This window comes from Phaeodactylum tricornutum, chromosome 14, assembly GCF_000150955.2.
Source record: "Phaeodactylum tricornutum CCAP 1055/1 chromosome 14, whole genome shotgun sequence".
Classification (NCBI taxonomy): Eukaryota; Bacillariophyta; class Bacillariophyceae; order Surirellales; family Neidiaceae; genus Phaeodactylum; species Phaeodactylum tricornutum.
The window spans coordinates 644,163-660,001 of NC_011682.1; the positions used below are offsets into that span (position 1 = coordinate 644,163).

Consider the following 15,839-nt stretch of genomic DNA (forward strand, 5'->3'; position numbering starts at 1 on the left):
CGGAGAATTTCCTGTCAACGTGTTGATACTGACATTTGATTTCGTAGGAATTCTCAACTAATGGAATGTTAAATTTGCATTTCAAAAGAATTCAAACAAACATGCCCTCTCTATTGACAAGGTAATACCGCTATATTGTTTCACGCGAGAAAAAAAATTAGCGCTGTCTCACAATCTACAAACCGAGCAACCCTCAAATAGCCAGTACTACAGTAGTTAAGAAGCGAACGATTTCAAGACTTCATAGTATAGACGACCAATAAAGCCAAAGCTTTTGGTCACATTCGAACATCGTACAATCGAGAAGGATTTTCTCGTGCTCCCGGCGCACAAATGAGCGCAAGTCCTGTAACCGAACCGAAGAAGTACGACGGTGGATTCTCTCATCTACCAACGATCGGTCTTGACATTTTACTAGTGGGACAAGGGCGTCACACACAGCCGATAGCGAAAGCTTTGCTGGAGCTATCAAACAATGAGTTTTGGCGAGAAGAGAATCGGCGAGAACAAGGGGATGCGCCTCTTCCCGCCGAATCGATGGAAGCGAGTATTGATCAGTTAACGATCGAGATCCTGCAGCGAACATTAATGGGGAAGAAAAACCACCTCGACGTTTTGCATAATCGAAATGTGCATTTGATCGAGTCCTTGTTAGACCCCGAGGGATTCTTAAAGAGAAAGCTACCACAAGATCGTATGGATCATGTTGTACTTGTTGCCCCCGTTTCGCCGCTCCTCTACTCGGCCAACGCGATCGAACAACTATACCGAAACAAGAATGTTCTACGCACTTTACAAATTTTGGATCTACCGGAAACATGCCGTCAGCGCGTTTCCATTGTGGCTGCTATGATACCGGATGGCGACGGAGAGGCCTTATTCAACGAAGACACCTCATCGTCCATAGGTCAAGGAAACACACAATCTCAACGACGGCGTTTGTTCGCGAACATTCCAATATTCGTTTGCCACCCGGACAGTCGGATCAGTCGTCAAATCGTCGCACACATGTTGTGGAAACGCACAGCTCTTGGATCCCGGGCGGATCCCTACCCGGCAGCAAGTCCACTCGTTTTCCGTACGGGAAAAGCGTAGGCAGCAAGTATGTCCTTGTGCAAAACATCGATTTCCTTATACGTCCGTACATCTACTATTCTTAGCGAGAATCTTGAACAAGCGCTGTTTGTGCGTTTCCTCTCGCAACTGAATATCAAATGTTTCGAAGTTAGATTTCCGCTCCATAACGAGTAGCAACTCTTCGGCGTGCTCGTTGATTAACTTGAAGCGAGGATTCCGAATGGATAGCTGGCGAACGTTCCTTCGTTTGGCGGCCGCCAAGGCAATCGTCAAAATGCCGGCCGACGTAAATTCATTATCGTTCAGTACGATGGTCCTGATGGTTTCGTTCACTGACAGGATGATTGCCAATTCGTCGGCAAAGGTATTATCGAGTTGCAAATTGCAAAGGCTCAAGGACTTGACCGTTTTGTTCTCACGCAAGGATTCGTAAAAGTTTTGTCTCGAACGTTTTTCCATTTGTAAGAACTCGGCACTGTTATTGAGCTCAATTTCCGTAATTGATGGATTTCCGTCCTTGACGGAATCAAAAAGTTTCTGAACCTCAACTGACTTGATCTTGCTGATACTACTGGTCATTTTGCTGTCTTGCTTATCCGTAGTACGGGCTTTGCGCTGAATTGCATTGTTGTTGGCGAGTTTGCGTTCCAATTTAGTGCGGGCGCTGTGGCTGCGAAAGTCTATACCCATTTTGACTAAAGATTCGTTGCTATCAAGTAAGTCAGCAATGACTTCTTCATCTGCGGCGGCCATATTCTTCGTTTGGTGACGAATTTGGAGCTCGACAACGGATCGATTTTTAGCGAGACTGGCAACAATGGCTTTGATTCCATTCCCCCCGATGGCATTACTGTCCAAACATAAGTACTCGATCCGTGATTGCTCAAGCGACTTTGCCAGTTCCTCAGCGTATTTGTCATCGAGCTTTAAGTTACAAAGCTTCACTCTCATAACGAAAGTGTTGCTTGCAAAGCATTTGGCTGCATTCAAGACCTCATTCCGATTGAGTCCAAGGAACAAGGGATCACCAACAATTTCAACGTGGTCAATTGCGGAGTCGTTAGCCGCAATACTGTCAATGAAACGTTCCATCGTGTTTCTGGATCGCTTTATAATCTTACCCGTCTTCGCTGCGTGTTCTCGCCTGGCCCGACGCAGATAGTCCATGTTTCGTTGAAGATATCTACCAATTCGGTCGCGCTCCAGCAGATTCCGCAGCCGAAGGCCCAAACGAATAACGCTGCAATTTACAAACATTGCCTTGGCCAGCGCAGCTTCAGCTTCTGTTTTCATCAAGGAACTTTGGTTTTCGAGCTTTATTGCTTGCAAGAATCTCCAAGTCTTTGAAGTCTTCAAAGTCTCGGCAAGGGCGACAACTCCCGACCCGGAAATGTTGTTCGTCTCTAGGTTGAGCATGTGGAGCTTTGGCAAAAGTGTCGCTTCCGTTTTGCATCTCTTGGAAAGCCACTCCAATAAATCGTCGCTACAATTGATGTTGGCCATATTCAAATGAGTGATCTCCTTGGTACGCGGGTGAGCCAACAGCACGTCCACAAATCTCTTGGTAATAAAGCCACGCGCTTTGTCTCCAATTTGAAACCTCTTAAACATCTGGAATTGATTCGTGAACTCAAATACAAGCCCACCCGTTTCCTTGTTTTCAACCATGTATTTCGAGATGAATGCCTCTGTTAGAAAGGAACCGTCGGCGGACATGGATTCCATTGAACCTATCACGTCGACTAAGGATATCTTCCCACTCTTCTTTTTGGTTGTCGTCGGTTGTTCTGTAGTTTCGCCGCATTCTTCATACGCGTTGTCGAACGAATTGAAGATGTCTGCCATTTTCGAAAGCTCGTAAAGATGAGCCCAATCCTCGACCAACTGCTCACTTCCATCCGTTTCTGTCTGTTGTCGCTCCGAAAGAATCGTTTCAGCCTGCTCAGCTTCAGCCTTCAGATATGCTAGTAGCTTGGTATCAAAAGAAGTAACTGCTGGTGTGCACTTTGCTGATTTGTTTCTGGCGAGGATTTTTTCAAGAGCAATTTTGCTGTACCCGTTTCGGAACTTGATCTGAAATTGTCGCACCGATTCATTCTTTTTGAGCGCCTTTAAGACAACTCCTTCATCATCCGACAAGATTGGAGTGTGCATTCTGCTCAAGTCGACTCTGATAAGTGTGGTATTCAGAGGCATGGCTTGGCAAAAGGCTACCACAGCTTCGCTCGTTATCGCATTCCCGGAGAGGTCGATTTCTTCTAAAGTAAAATTTGTTGTTATACTCGTAGCCAAAGCCGACAGAAATGCATTGCCAAGCTCTACGTTTGTGACGCGCAAGGTCTTGAGACAATAGTTTGACCGGAGCGATTCTGCCAGGTCCAGTATCATCGAACTGCCAAGATGCTGGAACCTGACGTCGCCGTCAACCACAAACTCAGTAATGGATGGGTCATTTCCGATGATCTTGACAATATTGACCACGAGTTCGTTGTCACGCGGAGTTATGGCACGACTTTGTACCATTCCGCCAGCTTGACGGATGGTCTTCACGTAGGACTCAATTTTGCGATTGCGTTTCAGCCGCGACTCCAATTTCGAGGGCAGCTTTGCTAGTGGAACAGAAAATGTCGTCAACGTTCGATTCGCTTTGAAGATATTGCCAATGCAATCACAGTTTTTTTCAGAAATCTCGATGCCGTCCAAAACCAGAGTCGCGATCGTGTTCGCATCAATAACTGCCGTAATCAGTTTCATTTGCGCCTTTTCTGAAAGGTTGTTGTTCAACAAAGTTATGTGTCTGATATTCTTTAAATTTGTGCACAACTGATCAACTAAAGTTTCGTTGACGCCTTTGCCTGACAACTCCAGGCTTCCATCATTTTCACCATGGCCAAATCGAATATTCTGCAGAACGTCGGAGGTTTCCGATCCCTTTTTGATAGTTGGAGTAAATTTTCTGGCATTTTCAAACTTGTCAGGTTTTCGAAGAGACTGTTTGATCCACGATGCAGAGTTGCTTGTTTTGTCGAAATTCGAGACGTTCTTGTCAGAATTCGTTTCGATTTTGAGCAAGGTCGGCTTTATTAGATTGCCGTCTATCGTCGGAGCTTTCCCACTTCTCACGGGATGACTACCATTCGCTGCTCTACCAAAAACACATCTTTTTCTGTCTGCGTTAGGTAGATTGGAGGCTGTGGATGAAGAAGTCGGTGTTGGGTCTTCATCGCGCCGAGTTACTTTTCTAAGCTTTGGGTATGTCTCTGACTTGGACGACGGCACATCTGCATGTTTCTGCTGACGGCGTGAAACTGGTTTCAATGCGGAAGACTGAACTCGCAGGCGCTCCATTGATGAAATTCCTGACGGAGTCGTTAAGGATGGTCGAGACAACTGTTTTTCGAAGATATGATCTGGTACCTAGATCAAGGAAACAATTTGATGAGATAGAAAAGCTCTTTGTCCGTGCTCAAATTGTGAAGGAGGTTGGCACAACTGTTCAGCAGTCCGGCAAGAATCAATAATAGCCAAATATATTTAACATATTTTAATGACTCTGATAAAAAGGATGGAAAACTGGTCACAATGGTAGACAGCTGGTCATTTCACCGTTTTTTAGATCGATGCCATGGAAGTGCGCAAAATCACACAATGGTACACACGCTTGACTGTGAGGCGGCGGACCAAGGAATGGAGGCACAGGCTTGCTAATGGGCAACAGTCACCTGCACAGAAAGATCTTTGGGGTCAGCCGCTTTGCAAAAGCTATGATCCATAAGCTTGCCATTCGTGCAAACAAAACGGACTATCATCGTTTGCTATTAAGGTGGTAAATGTGCCTCCTTACGCGACGAAGGATGCATGATGGTACGCTGTCGTCTGGACGCCGCGATCTCTCCTTGCAGACCACCGTTTTCGATTTTACCTCCTGTAGTTTCGAGACAATTCTGTTTTACGTGAAATTCAAATGTACCTAATGTAAAATATGTAACCTACCCTGTCGTCCGAACGATGAGCGTTGACAGAATCAAGAGACTTACACTCCACGGTCCCCAACAACATATGGTTGTTGTGCCACTCACGATCGGCGGGGATCAAATTGTTACTCCATGGACGCCGCGATGTACCTGGACAACACTTTCGCCGTTTCCAGCAGCTTTCTTATTGCTATCAATTATCAAGCAGAAAGGACCTGGAATGAATCCACTAAGTTCGTTGTTTTGTTCCGTTCCAGAATTATATCGGGGGATAGTGAGTGACATATCCGGGTAGAGCTCACAGGCATTGACATCGACGAAACAATCGTTGGTGCTGTTGGGCATGCTGGTAAACGATACGTACGGAAAGCGTCGAGAAACCTCCACATCAAACGACAGCGAATAGAAGCGCGTTAAAGGACCCTCGTTGCTTAATACCCCAATGGAAGACTGGTCGACGCCTCTGCTTTTCACGTTGCCGTACTGCTCAACGAGGGCGCTCGCGTCGCCATCTTCCGCAAGAGTCCCGAGAGCAGTGGACGCCGACTCGCGAAGCTGAAAGAGGGGATGTGCTTTTTTGTTGTGAACTATGACAACAAATTCGGATATGGGGCTACTCGAATATTGCGCACACTGATCTTGAGGGTCTGGCGACGATTGTCCCCTCGACCCGTTTTCAAAACCCTCTCGCCGTCGCTGGCTTTCCGGTTGCCGATTATCTACGGAATGGCGTTCTCAAGCTTGAATTCATTTTGGATGGATGCAGTGGTTCCTTGGAGCGCGAGGAAGAAGACCACGAGCTTAATGTAAAAGAACATTGCAGATCCTTGCTTTTCTCGACTACTGCTGCTGATCGAAATCGTGAGAAGACATGCACAGATTCGAAGTCATTCTTTCGTGGCAATCGAAATGGAAAGTGATTCGGGCCGTTAGCTTTTAAAGCTACGAATTTGTGGGACATCGGTTCTCCTGCCAATCCGACTTTTTCCAAAGACCTTTGTGGAACAGTGTGCGGTCTAGAAATATAGCCTTGCGGCGCGGACAGCAGTCGAAATTTGAAGCCGAGCTTGTTTCCTTACCCTCCTTATAGGTGCAACTATCGTAAAAAATTGCGACGTAGACAGCCAGTGACGAATCTTTTTCAGTATGTCTTGCCGGAATAACAGTAGAACCTCTCGAAAACTTTTACGAGCATGCACGAACCCCCACCCAAGGAATCCCTGGAGTCTTGCCGTCGATTGATACCATGGCGTACATTTGACACGATGCCAGCGTCGATTGATACCATGGCGTGCATTTGACACGATGCCAGGCATTGTAAAGCTGGCCCGGGCTCCAACCAAGGTGCTGTGGTGAGTGTATCGAGCACATGAGACTGTACCGTATGCAGGCGCATGTACGCGATAGAGAGAGCGAGATCAAAGCGCAGGTAGTAGTACCAAATTTGGAAAGGATTAGTCGTAAAGGTTCGTGTTACACAAACGCAACGAATGAACTCTATGCTCCCAATCGCCTGGGCAGCTTCATTCCATCATACTCCGGAGATACTGTTCTACCATCTATAAATATTAACAACTGGAGTTACCAAGGCTTAGCGTCCGCAAAATATTGGAGGCTGTCGTCGTTTTACAACAACGGTCGTTGTCCGGTGGTCCCAAACATCTCCAGGTAAGCCTTTTGTTGGGCCGCCAAGGACTTGGCGAGGGGGGATGCGGTGGCCGCGGCAAAGCCCCAGGCCGGAGTGACGGTATCTGCGGACGACGTCGGTGTGGCGACGGGGGGCGGATGCGGTGGCGTCGACGTCGGTGCGGGAGTCGGAGGTGCCACGACCGCTTCTCGCTGGGCTTGGACGATGGGTTCCGGAGTGGGGGCGGCCGCCGGCGTCGGGGCGGAAACGACTTCGGGTTCGGCCGCAGCCGGTGTCGGAGCGGCTTCCGGGGCGACGTAGTCTTGAAAGGCGGCCACGTCGCCTTCTTCTTCGACGGTGATCATAATGGGGGTATTGACGGATATATCGGTCCCGTCGCCCGCCGGTTGCAGGAGTTTCGCGACGTATCCGTCATCCTGTGCTTCAAAGTCGATGGACGCCTTGTCGGTTTCAATCTTGGCGACCGAGTCACCGGCAATGAAGAAATCGCCTTCCGCGACGTACCATTCGGCGAGAGCACCGGTCTCCATGGTGGGAGATAAGGCGGGCATGCCTACGACAATGTGGTAGGGAAGATCGGCCATTCCGCGTACACTCGGGGTTGTGCGTACGCCGTGCGACGCACGGAACGTTGCTCGGGACAGAGAACGACGGACACTGGCAGAAAACATGATTTGTTGGATGGCGGACAGTATTGGGTAGATCGTGAACGGTCGAATGCGGGATGGATCGCATCAACGACTTACGGTGAGGTATATGCTATTCTGTAATGTGTATGTGTGATAAAGATCGTAGGCATCCAGCCAGGACTCTCGCGTTGGAAATCTTGATCGATCTCGGCATTTCGTCGACTCGTCAGTTCTCCGTCGGGAATACGAGGGCTTTCGAACTTGCATTGTCTTGTCTGTGCCATCGATCGTTTCAGCAGACAGACGCAAGGGACCCGTCAACGAGTGTTGCCCCCCGTTCCGATACTTTGATAAAACTATAATAGGTTCCTGTACTACTCCTTTCGGGTTGTGGTTCTGAGCTTCCGTGGGTCCGTGACCAATCGCTCTCACATTTTCGATATTCGCCAGTAGGGAGAGAGTGGGACGGTCGCCACGGACAAATTTCTTACTCCCTCGCATGCCTCTTTTCTGCCGGTCGCCATATTCCGTACGGGAATACAAACATACCTACGTACATAATTATCCCATACATCCATAAAATCCATCTTTCCTTTGAGCGACTGTGACGACCTGTGGAGGGAGAGTGATTTTTGTCACTGTGAAGTTGTCGGTACTCCGGCACTCGGCAGGTAAAATACTCGCGGTGGGTGCTTTGGTGCGTTCGGTGTAGGACGCATCCTTCACTGTCACTGGGGGTATCGGCAAGAACCATACACCGTAGAGAGAGCGAGACGAAAAGGACACACCGTAGCGTAGAACAGTCGGACGAAACGTAACTCAGAAGAGTCGGTATTGGTACACACTCACCATTGTTGGGAATTATGAGTGCGACGACTCCGCCAGTCGCTTCTTCGAAAGTGGACCTGTTCGAGTACACAGAAGAGCAACTATTGGAAGAAAAGGTACTCACACACTACGAGATTCTCGGTATATCGACCTTTTGTTCGCAAGATGGTACGTTTTACCGAATCACACTTTGGATTGGCGTCACGCTCGGCGTACCTCTGAAGGATTTACTGGTCGTTCGCCTCGTCTCACCTCTTCCGTACCAACCCCGTGCTAACCTTCTTGATTCCAATCGCCGCGACAGATGTCAAAAAGGCCTTTCGGCGCTCTTCACTCAAGTACCATCCCGACAAGCACGGCCACGATAAGGACTACGCATTCCTGGCGCTCAAGCAGGCCCACGATACGCTCTACGATCACGAAAAACGCCAAGCCTACGACTCCACAACCTTACCCTTTGACGACGCCATCCCCCCACCGCGGGATAAGCTCCTGCAGGACGATCTACTCCTCTACAAGGACAACGACTTTTACGAGCTCTATCGACCCGTCTTTGAACGCAATCTGCGGTTCGACGCAAACTTGCGACCGGACGCCGTCGGCAACGCCAAGAACGGGAATCACAACGGCAAGAAGAAAAAAGCCGGCAAGGCCAAGGCGCCCCCGACTTTGGGCGACGCCGACACCCCCATTGCCCAAGTACACGCCTTTTACGAATACTGGATTCATTTCGAATCGTGGCGCGATTTTTCGGCCCAAGCCACGGACGAACTTCAGGTGGAGAACGAACTGGAAAATGCCGAATCGCGCTTTGAAAAACGCTGGATCCAGAAAGAAATCGATAAGCGCGCCAAGCAGCTGAAAAAGACAGAAATGAGTCGGATTCAATTGCTGGTGGAACGGGCGATGGAAGCCGATCCGCGATTGCGGAAGTTTCGACAGGAACAGTTGGCCGCCAAGGAACAGGCCAAGCGCGAGCGACAGGAAAAGGCGGAACAACAAAAGATACAAGCGCAATTAGAGCATGAACGGCAACAACAACAAGAAGTAGTGGACCGGCAGCGGCGAGCGGAAGAAAAGGTGACGCGCGAACAACAAAAGAAACATATACGGAAAGCGCGACAGAGTCTGCGAAAAATGGCGTCGGCCTCTTTTGAATCTCTCGAATCGGAACAGAAATCGTCCATTGTATGGGCGGATACTTACGACATGAATCTGGATGTCGAAGTGCTGTGTACAAATTTGGATTTGACGGGGTTGCAATCGTTGGCTCAAGAATTGGAAAATATCACTTGTCCGAAAGAATCGTTGACGATGATTCACCAAGAAGTACTAGTGGCTAAGCAGCGGGAGACAGACGGGGACTTTAGCAATGGCGAACAATCGTCTCCATCTCACAACGGAACTTTTTCGACGAAAGAAACGACAACGTCGCCTGTTGTAACACCGGCGTTGAAGCCGAACCTCTGGACCAAGGAGGAATTGTCAGCCCTGGCTAAGGCAGTCAAGAAGTATCCACCCGGTGGTTCCTCACGATGGGAACAGATTGCGTTGTTTGTGAATAATTTGTGCAAACAGGACGAACCCCGATCCAAGGAGGAATGTATCGAGAAATACAACAACGTGGCGAAGACGCACAGCAAACCAACCGAAAGCACGAACGGCGTCGCGGCAGCATCAGAACCCGAAAACTCTTCGCAATCCAACGAAGACGTGTGGACGGCCGAACAGGATCAGCAGCTGCAAGATGGACTAGCTGCGAATCCAGCGAGCATGGACAAAAATGAACGGTGGACCGCAATTACAGAGTGTGTCCCGGGAAAATCCAAGAAGCAGTGCGTACAACGGTTCAAAGTGATTCGGGATGCCTTGAAAAAGAAGAAATAGCTCCACAATTGCTCCGTGTGCGTCACTCCATGTCCTTGTGGTCTTTCCTAAAATAGAATCAGCTACCAATTTTTTTACCAATCACGTGCAATTGCGCGGATGTAAGCAATTACATCTCACTTTGTAGTTACTGGTTCTTTGGCTCCGCTCCTGAGCACATTACCTGCAAATTCGACGGCAAATGCTTGATGCGTACCGCGAGTTCACATTCTGTCCACGCTTGCCCCCGGCGCGCATGGCAGTAATTTCCAACTCTGATTCGAAGACATCAATTGTATTCCAGTAAGCATCATCATCTTATTTTAACATATTCGACGCCACATCAACTCCGGCAAAGGTCGTTTGCCGCTTATTGTTGGCGTTGAAGGGGCTGAGGCGGACCATGCGGTGCGCCCCCTTTTCACCCTGCAGCCAACCGTAGGCGTTGTCACCGGATACAAGCCGTTGAATATGACCTTAATCGCATTCTCGTACTGAACGGGCTGAGGCAGATCATGGGGTGCTCACACCAATATTTCCAAAGTCGCAGTGGCGCTTTCCTCATTTGGCCGGTCGCATAGTTATTGTCAGAACCACACCGAATCAAGCTATTGAATGTGAAACGACGAACGAAGAATCAGGCAGGACCTTGCCCTACCTGACCAACGTAGCGGTTGAAGGCATACACAGCCACGGCAATCCCTTCGTCAAAACCAATCTCGAAAGTTGTCTTTCATGTGCAAGATCTGCGTGAAGACGATCTGGGGGCATCACGCTGCACACTGTTGCCCGGAGCGAACCTTGACCAAGACAACGAGCCGGAAGAGAACACACCATAGATATTGTCCCCTTGACATGGGTAGAGCGGCATCCCTAACAGCGAATGCAATAGAGACAAGAAGCTGGCAGAGTGAGGAGCAGATCACCGGATTCTCGTTGAGGACAGCGCAATTGCTCGGACTCTTCCGAGCGTGAAAATCCCACGGGACTTCTGGTCGATCTCGAAGACTATCATCCCAAGCCTGCCGATAGTTCAATGGAGGCTTCCTCTTCCTTTTGTTTCTGCAATTTCATTTCCAACTGTACCTTGATTGCGGCTTTAAGGCCTTTGAGTCGAAAATTGATGCCTACCCATGTTTCTGACATTTTGCTGTAAGCTATGGACACACGCGGGCCACTTACCATCCACTCATCCAAACCTCGCTTCTTCTTGTTGATCGACAAGTGCCTATCCAACGCAACCGGTAGCTCGTTTTGTTCCAGGAGCAAGAGTTGATTGGCCACTCAATTAATGAACATGCCACCGTCCAAGAAAATAGGATTAGTCTGCTTTGGCCGTGACGTGTCCTACAAGATTCCATCTCGTAATTCCGAGATCTATTCCGTCCGTTGCAACGAAGTCTTATGTATTTTTTTGCCTGCTGCAAAAGAGATGGTTCAGCAAGGCAGAATCCGACCGAGTCAGGTGTTCACCCTGACATCCCATTTTGGGCGAGCGAGACGGGGAGCGTCAAATAGTGCAATAGCCGTGAAGCCAATCAAGTGATAGAACCGCACGGGCTGTTAATTTCGCACCAATAGGTAAAGTAAAGTACGTGTAATAAGCAGGACTCCATGACGTTTCCAGGGCGAGTACATGGAGGGAGTTGGCCAGAACAACAATAGCGACCGCCGCGGGTATGGTGGCGGGAAGGATTGCCAAAACGACGATGGGAACAAACGAATTTGCCTCCGCATGCGTGGTGGTGCTATTTTGTCTTTTATGAGAGATCTAGGGTTTGCCCAAGTTGTCCTGATAGTCCAACACCTCATGACGCGTTCGAGAGCCTGTGGCGTTGTCGATTCCAACAAAGCTTCGAGTTCCGTGGCGAGTCCGGTAGGCGCCCCCGATTCCGACCACAGCCAGTCTTGGCAGAAAGTGGCCAAGACGCCCAACTGCTTCTTAGCGAGCATCATACTCATGCAAAAGTAGAAGTCGGGCCACAAATCGGAGTGGAATGATTGGATGGGTGGCGTTTAACCGACACAGTTGACCAGCACTTGCCCGGGAGACTAGCTGAGGCTGCCCGAAGCACCACAAAGACGGATGGCGAGGCTACGACTGTTGGTTCCGGGGATTCTACTGGAGTCTCAGTCAGGGTGAGTCTTTGGACAGTCTGTTGAATAAGAATGTTTGTTTGTCAGTTACGTTTCTGTCGGAGGAGATACATTATGGACTGAACTACTGTGGGTTTGCTTGCATAGGTATTCTGTTATTGTTGTTGGCGTCATCGACGTTGTTGGGGAGAGAGCAGTGACCTTTTCCTCATTGACAGTGAGCGAGTCATATTTCTTGGGTTGCCGAATGGTATTCTCCCGATTCCAATTCACGGTTCCCAGAGAGCCAGTCGTCGTTGCATTGTTTGTCCTTCCATGGTAATGCAAAGAAGTGTGAGGAAGGAATCACTAGATGCCTTGCGTGAATCTTCGATGTCTCTTGGCGTGGACATTTTGGCAGTGCCGTTGGCAACGTCGAATGAAATAATAAGGAAAAGAAATCCGTCATGACGTTCGTGTACCGGCTTGCTGCCGCATCATCACTGTGGGTAGGTGCTTATTCTTCGCCCTTGTCCGCCAACCTCGATTCTGATGCCCCATGGATTACTTTTTTCATTTTTTGAGCTCGTAGGTCATTGTGAGGAAAGGCAATGATGCCACCCTGCGATTCCTTGAGATAGGATGGTTTCCGCTCTGCCACAAAGTAGAGTTTCACCATGCCCGAACAAGAAATCCGAATGGTGACATGCCGATAGTGACCGTGTTGAAATGTTCCCCTCCCCAATTTCTGCACCGGAGCGGCGACGAAAAGAACGTTAACATCGCAATTTCCTACTCGATGATACTTCATCTACAATATTTATGACAGGTACGGATCTCCTCACAATTACTTTCATTACATATATCCTCTCTCTCTTCTGTAGCAAATCTTTGTTTTGGCCCAAATAGGATATAAAGGGGATTGTTGTTTACAATTGAATCCGAGTGTGGTGAGGAGCAGCAATGTGTTGCTGATCTTGATTTCTTCCGTAGTTGTCTTTTAAACAGCTTATGCAAGCTTCGTGACTACGTTTGGCTTCACTTGGCAATGTACACCTGAACTGTTGCTCACAATCCAACGTCCACCGTATGTTCCACGGACTTCCCAATGTTTTTGTGAAAATCTCGCGGCGAAATCGCTGGGAGAACCTATGTTGAGAATGTAAGCACAACTTGCTGTCCATGTAGAAGGAATTGCCGTAAGCATCAATTTCTTCTGTTGACTGTCAAAATCATTCTTTGTTCTTTGGGAGGAGCTGTTTCCTCGAATGTCACCTGCATTGAATGTCTTTGGAGCGTTCTCAAATTCGGTATTTACTGTTGATGTCAACGAGCAAGTGTCACAACCCAGATGTTTTGTCCAGCATTGATCACTTGCTACTGCCTCGGTCTCAAAAAGATGCAGCTGCTCACGACGAGCCTGGTTTGGATCGGCGGTAGATCCTATTGCGTGAACGAATCCCACTCGAGACGAGTTGTGGATTTGGCAAAAGTCATGTACTCGACCCCAAGTGACAAGTTCCATCCCAGCATCCAAATGCTCCATATGCACACAGTTCAATTGATACGTTTCCCTACAGAAAAATAAGATCTCGGCAACATCTCTTACACCCATTTCTCCGACAGTGTTGAAAAAGACTGTGGCTCCAGGGGATCGTGCGCCTATCGATTGTAGGCGCTGGTGCACTACTCGAGGGAAATTTGGCTCGCCCAATTTCTCTGTCGGAATGTGAATATTGAAAAAAGAACGTCCGTACAGGCTTTCCTGTTTTGTCGGTATCTGCAATTTGGAAAGGGTTCGAATTTGAACGGTAACCCGATGGACGGAGAAAGGTGTCTTGTGTCAGGAAATTCAACAGACCTTGTGTCCCTAATGTCTGCACTCGTCCCAACCACTCCAAGCCCTCCGGAAACCAGCTCCATACGTACGAAGAAGCCGGTGGTACCGCGTTGTACCAGGTGATCCATTTCCAAAGCGCTCCCGGTAACAAGAAAAATTCTCGATGACGCCAGTTACGATCAGCTACCAGCTTGTACTTTTTCTGAATTCCCTGAAAGAACAACCAGTCTTCGTTGATGGGATGACGTGGAGCTAATGACCACTCGAGAGGTTGAGTGTCAAAAAGTTGTGTTCTACTCCTGTTCAGATATTTTGGATGGATCCATTTCATCAAATGGGGTCGAGGAGCCACATCGCAAGGCACTAGCGACGGATGACTCCCTACCCAGTGCTCATCTGCGAATCGCTCACGTCCCAAATATCCTCCTTCCTCAAAGTACGGCGATAGCAGATTCATCGTGAAGCGGCCTTCTCTCATGAGAGCTACGGCTTTGTTAGCCGTTGAGTCAGATTGATTCTTGAAGACTTGTGGATGCATTAGCTTTCGGATGTAACTACACTTGGCGGACCAAATATTTCCCGGAAAGAACGGAGTCCATATAGGATAGAACATAAAACCGCATGCGTTGCATTGTGTAATATCTGTAGAGTCGAGATTTATTTGCGAGTCACCGTTGGTCCTTGCGTTGTGTCGCCCCTTGAAATTCAAGCATCCTTCCCCCATTGCGGCGTTTGTCATAAAACGTCTCCAGTGATCGTTCATTTCACTGGAATGATATGTCCCCTTGGAATGTAGATAGACAACTGTAGGATCACGACGTTCATCATCGGGATGGAACTTGGGAAGGTCCATCCCGTTGTTGCTGCAGAACTCAAACAATCTAGTCAGGGTAACATCTTCAAAATTACCGTCATCATAGTGCTGCATATGTACGCAATGAAGATTTGTCTTAGTTGCGCAGTAGAGCTGCACTTTTTTTGCCCCGATCGGATCTCCGATGGTGTTGAAGTGCACCGGTGTTGGCGCGTATCCTGGCTTAGTTGCGCCGTACGAGCTGCTGACCTGTTCCAGTTGCTCCTCAACGATTGTCAAGGCGTGAGTGAGGTTCGTACGAGGCAGGTAGACGTTATAAAATACAGTCCAAGGAGTTTCCCGAGGTACCGGAGGAGACTCATATGACGCTATTGAGGACGCTAACTCTGTTACCAGTTGCGGATCGACAGTGAGCTCCACGAGGCCCCGTTCGCTCTCGAACGAGAAAAACGAAACAGGTATCTTAGTAGCAACAAAGCTCACAGCCGTAAGTCCTAAAATACGCAAGACACTTAACTTCGTCGTGTCCCTTCTTTTGCTGCTTCTTCGCCAACTGGCAGCAAAAGTTCGTTGATTTGCAAATTGTGGAGCCACCATGATTGTGAGGTAGTCTACGTCTGGCGATAGAAAATGGGAGGCGGGGTCGGTCATTATGTTCAAAAAGGAAAATTTGAACCTGATTGCTGATAAACGGCCAATTCCGAAATATACATGGGAGGATCTGAAACTGCTACTGTAAAACAAGAGAATTCTGGAAATCTGATTGCAAGGGATTTTGGATAAATAGAAGAAAACGGTATATATTTTTTTAATTTCTCTCTTTAGAAGATTTATCTTGCACTAGCAGTAAGTGATAACAGCACTTAATGAAAATAGTACTTTGGGATATCGTTCGAAAATCCGTTACTGTATTCGTTTGACTTGGCGATAATACACTTCTCCTACGCAACCAACAAAAACATTATCAATCCTCAGATCATTAGGTAATCAGCAGGCCTCCTTTTATGCGGTATTACCAGTCAATTACCCCGTTGTAGACAGGGTGGGGCTTGCTGTCAAGTGCTCGAGTTTTTTTTGAGTTTGTACT

The 15,839-nt window shown here is 48.3% G+C and overlaps 5 protein-coding genes across 5 annotated transcripts; 1 reads left to right on the top strand and 4 right to left on the bottom strand.

Moving 5' to 3' along the window:
• Positions 1-847: 847 nt before the first annotated feature.
• On the bottom strand, positions 848-4,425 carry PHATRDRAFT_47725 (predicted protein; the record flags this gene model as incomplete). The annotated part of the gene is made up of 1 exon (XM_002182071.1): positions 848-4,425. The coding sequence occupies one exon, from the start codon at positions 4,423-4,425 to the stop codon at positions 1,132-1,134; it is 3,294 nt and encodes a 1,097-aa protein (XP_002182107.1). The 3' UTR covers positions 848-1,131.
• Positions 4,426-4,895: 470 nt separating this feature from the next.
• Positions 4,896-5,869, bottom strand: PHATRDRAFT_38008 (predicted protein; the record flags this gene model as incomplete). The annotated part of the gene is made up of 3 exons (XM_002182072.1): positions 4,896-5,002; positions 5,213-5,664; positions 5,775-5,869. 3 exons carry the CDS (start codon positions 5,867-5,869, stop codon positions 4,896-4,898), a joined length of 654 nt encoding a protein of 217 aa, XP_002182108.1.
• Positions 5,870-6,677: 808 nt separating this feature from the next.
• Positions 6,678-7,370, bottom strand: PHATRDRAFT_38009 (predicted protein; the record flags this gene model as incomplete). The annotated part of the gene is made up of 1 exon (XM_002182073.1): positions 6,678-7,370. The coding sequence occupies one exon, from the start codon at positions 7,368-7,370 to the stop codon at positions 6,678-6,680; it is 693 nt and encodes a 230-aa protein (XP_002182109.1).
• A 535-nt stretch (positions 7,371-7,905) lies between these two features.
• PHATRDRAFT_47726 (predicted protein) lies at positions 7,906-10,043 on the top strand (the record flags this gene model as incomplete). The annotated part of the gene is made up of 2 exons (XM_002181911.1): positions 7,906-8,324; positions 8,461-10,043. Exons 1-2 carry the CDS (start codon positions 8,192-8,194, stop codon positions 10,041-10,043), a joined length of 1,716 nt encoding a protein of 571 aa, XP_002181947.1. The 5' UTR covers positions 7,906-8,191.
• Positions 10,044-12,615: 2,572 nt separating this feature from the next.
• PHATRDRAFT_47727 (predicted protein) lies at positions 12,616-15,403 on the bottom strand (the record flags this gene model as incomplete). Its single annotated transcript, XM_002182074.1, has 3 exons — positions 12,616-12,909; positions 13,171-13,817; positions 13,960-15,403. 3 exons carry the CDS (start codon positions 15,401-15,403, stop codon positions 12,616-12,618), a joined length of 2,385 nt encoding a protein of 794 aa, XP_002182110.1.
• Positions 15,404-15,839: the final 436 nt, after the last annotated feature.